This window comes from Cyprinodon tularosa, unplaced genomic scaffold (genome assembly GCF_016077235.1).
Source record: "Cyprinodon tularosa strain WSP-4 unplaced genomic scaffold, ASM1607723v1 ctg312, whole genome shotgun sequence".
In the NCBI taxonomy this organism is placed as follows: Eukaryota; Metazoa; Chordata; class Actinopteri; order Cyprinodontiformes; family Cyprinodontidae; genus Cyprinodon; species Cyprinodon tularosa.
Genome location: NW_024039022.1, coordinates 105,001 through 113,092, shown reverse-complemented (window position 1 = coordinate 113,092; position 8,092 = coordinate 105,001). Strand labels below are relative to the sequence as shown.

The window sequence follows — 8,092 nt, the reverse complement described above, 5'->3', positions numbered from 1 at the left end:
AAATTCATTTGGGTGCATGATTTATTCCCATTTTATTCATATCTGTTTGTGTTTCCTTTAGGAAGTGGACCCCACAACCAATCAGAGCTCAAGAGCACCGTCTACTGGTGAGACAGAAAAATATTCTGTCTGGATTCTGCCGACCCGGGAAGCATCATTTTCATCTCCATCCGCTGAAGGAGTCGAGCCCCTTTCTGCTTATGTTCCCTGCTCCTACTGTCATCTTCCTACCAACAAAATGAAATCATAAAAATAGTTGCAGGCAGAGTAGGTAAAGAGAAAACTTCAAGATGGGTGCGTCATGTTCTGACCCTGCAGGGGCTACATCCTCGACACAGATGACCTCCACCTACTCATCCTCCTCATCTCCTGGCTACTTTGATTTCTTCTTGGACTACCACAATAAATCTGTAATTTGTCAGCATTACAACTACACTCACAAGCTCAATAACCGTGACTCCCTGAAACCAGAGAGCATTGCATTAATTGTAGTCTGCCTGCTCATCATCGTGGAGAATGCAATTGTGCTCATTGCCATTTGGAAGAACAAAAAGTTCCATCTTCCCATGTATTACCTGCTGGGTAACCTGACTCTGTCAGATCTGCTGGCTGGTATCACCTATATGGCCAACATCCTGATGTCAGGTCACAATACTTTGAGGTTGACACCTTTGCTATGGTTCCTCAGGGAAGGAGGGGTCTTCATCACTCTGACTGCTTCTGTCATCAGCCTGCTGGCCATTGCAATTGAACGCCACGTCACCATGGTTACAATGCGTCCTTATCATGGTGCAAAGCGGGGAAGGATGATGGCACTAATTGGAGGAAGTTGGGCTCTGTCTGCGTTTCTGGGGGTCCTCCCGATCTTGGGTTGGAATTGTATACGCCGTTTGGACCAGTGCTCAACGGTGCTCCCACTTTATGCCAAAAGCTACATTCTGTTTAGCGTGTCTGTGTTCAGCGCAGTGCTTTTGGCCATCGTGGTGCTCTACGTCCGTGTTTTCCGCATCGTCCGCACCAACACAAGACGACAGCAGCTGTGTCTGAAGGCCAGCATGAGGAACAGCCTTGCTAGGGTGACGCAGAAGTACATCGCCCTCCTCAAGACTGTCACCATTGTGGTTGGTGTCTTCATTGCTTGCTGGTGTCCCCTTTTCATTCTCCTTCTCTTGGACTTTTTCTGCCCCACAGGCCAATGTAAACTGTTAAAAAAGGCAGACTACTTCTTGGGAGTAGCAATCCTCAATTCATTCATCAACCCAATCATCTATACTCTGACCAGCAAGGACATGCGAAGAGCCATTCTTAGGCTACTCTGTAAGTCATGTCTGATGACCTCAGATGGGCAGGTGAAGAGAATGGGGATGCCGTTTTTAGAGTGCAGTTTTAGTAAAACCGAGGTGCCTTCTCAAAAACTAGAACATGGACTAGACACGACCATTTCCTCGGGGAACGCAATCAGCACTCCATCCACAATTAAAGCCCTTTATCCCAAACTTTTCAAGTCGTGAGACTCTCAGATCAAGTGTCCAAAAGACTATGAAAGCATCTTTCACTGCACAACGGAGATCTTCTAAAGAAAGAAACAGCTGTGGGGCAAATTTGAAAGCTAATTAAGCTGTTGGCATGAACTGCAGTAGAGGCACAAAGGGACATGTTAAGACCTCTGAGCAGACTTCATTTAAAAAAGACTGAAAAGATGATATTGCTGTCTAAACAATTTGAAAAGTTGATCGACGGTGACTGGTAGTAACACATCTCTTGATGTCTTAATGTGGTTAGGATGGTGGTATGAGTTAAAAATAAACTAACAAAGCCTGATTTACAGCACCTTTAAGACTATCTTTGGACTGGAAGTATCATCTAAAATGTCCCTTTTTTCCAATATATATTTCTGTGCTAGATTAAAACAATAATGACCAACCTTTTGAGACCTAAACAGAAGAAGACCGTGGACATACGATGTTTGGAGGGTAACAAGTCTTGTGTTATTAATTAAAAAAGGTTCAGTAGATTAGTACAAATAAGAAAAAGAACAGAACATGTTTTTTTTTCTTTTGGTTTTGAAGTGTTTTTAATACAGCACTTGTTATCTGTGATGCATGCCTTTGCAGATGTTTGGATTTTGCTGGTTCGAAATCCCAAGGCGCATCAGTTTTGTTCAGATATGCTCATTTCGCCCCCTCCTACACTGTTTGTGTTGCAAATGAGTTGAGAGTAGACTGGCAGAAAGCAGGAAAGTTGCATCTCACTGCATCAAAAAACACACCTCAGCGTGAAAGTTGTGGTATCGCTGTGGGAGTGAAGGTGCGAACCAAAACACCCCCACATGCACTTTAGAAATGACTGAGTGCTGAAGCAGTTCTACTGGAAATAGGTGGTCTTTGGTGTCCGGTTCCTGAAAAATGCTTATTATACACCTGCAGTTAAACTGCTACACGTACAGAATAAAAGAAAATGGCAAAATGTCAACACACCTGTGCTCTGACGAGTGTGCACTTGTAAAAATATTATTACTTCTTTCTGTTGCAACATGGTGATAAGTCTAACTGTGACTGCTCTTGAATTAGCTGGATGGTGAGTGAGCACATTAGGATCTGTAATGGTTTCTCTTACAGTCAGATCTCTTATCTGTTCGCCTAAAGCTTTTCTGCTTCTAAGGGAGGAACTCATCTTCGGGCTAAAACTAGCCACAGAGCCGAGGACGTTTTTGTAATTTTCAACAACAGAACGAGGTGTTACTTTCTACAGTAATGTGTGTAGTAGACGTTCTGACCTTTTTGTAACATCTGTACTATAAATTATATCATTTTTGTTACATTCTAAAGCAAGCATATCCTTTCTTTTCATAAAAGAAATAAATAAATAAATAAAAAAAACATTTTAAATGAATACAAAGACTTTTTGTGTGGTTTTCATTTCCTGTAATGGATCTCATTGTGTCTGAGTGTATTTTGTTAGTGAGTGGCTAAAGTTATAAGTACCACAGGAAGTCAGGGCCCCCCAATTTTACATCTGTTTATGACATCGGCCAGCACACAATGAGATCTGCTTCTCTCAGACTGGCTGAAGCACAATATATACCTTGCTAGAAATAATCCATATTAACCATTCGTTATTCTTTTTTTTATTATTATTCATAATATAACTACAATGAATTGTCAGGTTACACTAATCACTGGAAGGTTACCATTTGCCATAAAGAGCTGCTTCTAATGGCATATCCAGATTTACCTCTATATGGAAGCTCTTTGTTGATTTTCATATGGCGAAAGAGGCCTGAAGGTTCCCAAATCTTTCCTACTCAGCAAAGTTTCTTTCCAATTAGCATTGTTATGGATTTGTTTTCATTTAAGAAGAAAGTGGTGTTTTAAAAGATGATTCACAAAGTAAATTTGAGTTACATCAATAGTAGAAAAACATCTGTATTTTTGTATACATTTTGGGATCCCTGTCAGAACGGATATTTGATCACTTTAACTTGAACATAGCTGCAATTCAAAAGAGAGGGAAAATATGTTTTTGAGTTTAGGTATTTGTCAGTTCAGTTTTAGCATGAGCATCAGTCAAATAGGAGAAGCCTTTAGCCTTAGTTTTATAATGCTTTGTTACCTTGCAACGACAAACTTTTATCAATTTTAATTGGTGAGTCTATGGTAGATTAATATAATTGGTGCATAATGGAAAAGAGTTTATGAGAAATGTTTCCTTCTCAGTACAGCCTCTGGAAAATGTAATGCAACTTTCTATTCAAGACCTCAAGGTAAATTTTTTGTAGGACCCCCTTTTGGTACGATTACGGCTTAAAGCCTTTGGTCATAGGTCTCCATCAGATTTGCCCGTCTAGAGACTAAACTCTGCCTATTCTCTGTTGAAAAAAAAACACCTATCACATGAGATAGACAACATATGATGTTGTCAGATAGACATCATATGAATTTTTCAAGTCTTGCCACAGGTTGTTGGGTTTAGGTCTGGATTGTGACTCAGCTATTATAGATATATATTAATTTGACTTCGGCCTGTATGTTTAGTGTTTTTACACCACAGGAAGCTAAACCTCTATCCAAGTCTTAAGTCTTTTGTAGCATCATGACACAGAGCATTTCCACAGCCTGATACTGACAACATCACTCCTATTAGGAAAGCTGAGTTCAGAGTGATGCGAAATGTTAGTTTCCTACCACAGAGAGCCATTGTTGAATTTTAGTCTCATCTGATCAAGACCTCTTCAACATGTTTGTTGTTTGCCTATATGGTTTGAAGTAAATTTTCTTCATCATGCCAGACTTCTGTAAAAATTCAAAACTAATAGCTATTGTTAACGTGGGCCTCTTTATATTTAAATGCAGCGTTAATCGTGTGTCTCCATGTAGGTTCTCTTTCAAATGGCTGTTTGTACACAGACAGGCTCCAATTCCAAATCTCCTGATTTCTAACGGCAGTCCTTTTCAGATTGGTCAAACTGTGAAACAGAACAGTAGGTCAAGTTTCTGATTATTCTAAAGAAAGTTTTTTTTTTGTTAATAATACAGTCATTTTGACTTTAAATTGAAATGAAATGTGGCAAAAGGTAAAAAAATCAACATGTAAATAGTTTTGCAGGGCAGTTTTTTTGAAAGGCAATTTTTTTTTTCCATCAGTCTAGTCACAGTCACAGTGACGCATAACCCAGATGTGGACTGTATCCACCTGAAAGGAGTTTGCTGACAGAGGTCAAGCAGCCAGAACTACTTTCCTGCTGTTGAATTCATGCAGAAAAAATATGTTTGTTGGCTTTGAGCCATAGGCCATCTATCTGTGTTCACGGATGATACTTGTAGACCTTCACTGTTCCTTCATCCTACTGAGTTCATTTGCACATCTAATATGACACCACTATAGTCAGAGCAGCCATTGGCTGGACCTAAACCTTAATAGTTAAGCTTTGGCGCCACCTACTGACAACATAGAACATTTTGGTGAAACCCCCTTTATTCATATGACCTGGGTTACATATTTTAAACAAGGGCATAGGCGGATCTACTGGGGTGGCATAGGGTGGCAAATGCCACCCTAAATGACAGCCTTGCCACCCTGCTGCCACCCCAGTTGGCGGTAGGGGTGGCGAGGCTTATAAATTATGGATCATTTGAGAATTACGACCGCTAATTTCCAATGTCGGACTGCAGTGAATGCAGCACGAGATGACGCGAGAGCGACTCTAGACTGATTAGTTTTGAAAACCGAATGGGGCAAAGCGAGGGAGCCAGGGGTGATGGGGAGAGGAGACAGAGGATGAAACAGGTAAAAACTGATTAACTATCTATCGAGAAATTAAATCATAATGAAAGCACAATGTTGCTAGCATAGCTGCAATGCTGATTTTGAGATGATAAAAATCAGGTTGCAGAACGTTATTTCTCTAACTATGATGTTAGTTAGGCCTGACGTCTCAGGCTCATAAAGACATATTTGCGGTCAACTATGACAGAAAAGAGACGATCAAGTTTGGTTGAACTCAAATCAAAACGCACAAAGTCATTGGATCTAAATTAAGTTGTGAAGCGTTTTGCTGAGCAACATGGAAATCACTGCATTCAGCTGTTATAGTCATGTTAACTTTATGTCATGCTCTCTAGTGAACCTTTACAGAGCTGCTACATTTTGTTTTGGCACCTGAGAAAATCTGATATTTCCTTTAATAAAACCAAAAGTGTTAAAAGTTAAAAATGTGATACTGGTGTAAACCCTGCTTAATATGAAGCAGTGTTGTTGTTTCTTTTTTGTATATATAATATGAAACTATCCAGAAATGACCCGTATGAACCTACTCACAAGCAAAATGTATTTTTATGTCTCTTCTTTTCAGATTTGTGGAGATTTTGATGTAACATACAGAACCCGCCTTTTTGTTGATTTGTTGATACAGCAGTATGGAGGACCAACTCTGCCATATTTAAAAATAAATACAGAAATAAATAAATGCTTAATAAATAAATAAGCATACAATTAATTGCCACCAAAAATACAAACAACAAATAAATGTAAGTAGAAATTAAATTATACAGCTAGTCATAAAGGTATATAACTCTTTTAATTTGCTTCTTTATTTCTTTGCCTTTTTAATATTTACCTTATTTATTTTTTTGTCATTTATTATCTTTAACTTCATTTTTTAATTACTTATATTTTTAAGTATTTATTTATGTGCATGTTATAATATTTTTGTCTGTTTTATTCTTCCTTTGTATTTTTTTACCCTAGTTATTTCTTCGCCGCTATTTCTTTCTGCCTGCCCTTTTAACATTTCTGCCTGCCATTATAATATAATTTCTAATTACATTTATTTGTTGATTGTATTTTTGGTGGCAATTAATTGTATGCTTATTTATTTATTGAGCATTTATTTATTTCTGTATTTATTTTTAAATATGGCAGAGTTGGTCCTCCATATACAGCTCTATCTACAGCATATTTACATGCATGAAATGTCCCTTTCATGTTGCCTTAACTGCTGTATGTCAAGTTACTGAGGAAAAAATGGGGTAAATGTGTGTTCAGAGTAAACAATACATGGATGTCCAGTACTTTGTTCGGGTGCGTTGACCCATTTATTTCTACTGTGTAGTTCTGCTCACTTTAGTGCAGCTCAGTCCATAGATCTCTGATGGGAAACTTTTTCTTTCTATAGTTTCTTCTTGTGCAAATGCTGCAAAGCTGCCTCTCTGACAGTCAATCTCACACATCTGCGACTCAGCACCTGTGTCTTACATTAATATCTTTCCTGTCATAAGGCCCCTCTAGAAGTAATGTTATCATTCTTCTCACCTATTAAGTGAGATCACATTGTACGATGTATTATTAATATGAACTGTTTCACATGAAACACTAGTACTGTACATACTATTCTCTCCAAACTGTGATAACTGTGATTAAATTCAGTGTAAACAAATGCCATATGTTGCCACCCCTAAAAAATTCCTGCCCCCCTCTTGCCACCCCATAAATATTTTTCTAGATCCGCCCCTGAACAAGGGTAAAACCATGTGTGTCAGCATCCTGTCTGGGGAAAGGTGAATTCCTTCATGCTGCTGTCTCTGTTTACTGTGAGGGGAAATACCAGCGATGCAGTTTGAGGTGAACTGTCCTCACACAAGTAAAGTGGCAAGGGTTATGAGTATGGAGGCCCAAGAAGAAAAATAACTACCGTACTTGAAAATTTACCATTTGAATCATTCAAATCAATTTTACATTTTAAAAAGAAAAATATTAAAGAGGAATTGTAAATTGCATTTATTATTCAAATATTAAATACTGCATGTTGAAAATGTACTTTAAAATCCTATTTCTAAATGATTATTTAAAAAACACAATTCATATTTTTGCAACATCAACCCAATTACCTGTCCTTATCACACATTTAAAAATGTTATGCTTTATTTCTGTTTCCATTTTCACCTTGCATTTTCAAATCCCTTTTGCAGTTATTGTCTTTTTGCTTTACCCGCTCCATTTACCTTTTCCATGACCTTTCTGGTCCCATCACAGTTGCTCCTCAGTAACCAGCTCTTCTGTTGTTGGTTAGATTGCCACATTTGGTTCACAAAAGGACAATTGAGGGAGCTTAAAATATAAAATTAACAAACACTTTACAAATAGGATTTTAAATTTTAGGATTTAAAAGTCAAATTTGAAATGGACCTTTTTCTTTTTCAGGTACACTCCGGACCCTATGTATATATATGAGAGGTACTTTAAGCAATTGTATTGCCCTTTGTAGACTAAAATAAAATAAAATGCTGCAGAAAAAACTGAGTTCAACTTATGTAATTTCTCTCTCTCTGTCTCTCTCTCTCTTTATATATACACTCACCGGCCACTTTATTAGGTACCCCATGCTAGTAACGGGTTGGACCCCCTTTTGCCTTCAGAACTGCCTGAATTCTTCGTGGCATAGATTCAACAAGGTGCTGGAAGCATTCCTCAGGGAGTTTGGTCCATATTGACATGATGGCATCACACAGTTGCCGCAGATTTGTCGGCTGCACATCCATGAAGCGAATCTCCCGTTCCACCACATCCCAAACATGCTCTATTGGATTGAGATCTG

General features: G+C 38.4%; 1 protein-coding gene across 1 annotated transcript; it reads left to right on the top strand.

Annotated features, from left to right (window-relative positions):
* Positions 1-206: 206 nt before the first annotated feature.
* On the top strand, positions 207-2,888 carry s1pr5b (sphingosine-1-phosphate receptor 5b). Its single transcript, XM_038292447.1, has one exon. The coding sequence runs from the start codon at positions 291-293 to the stop codon at positions 1,509-1,511; it is 1,221 nt and encodes a 406-aa protein (XP_038148375.1). The 5' UTR covers positions 207-290; the 3' UTR covers positions 1,512-2,888.
* Positions 2,889-8,092: the final 5,204 nt, after the last annotated feature.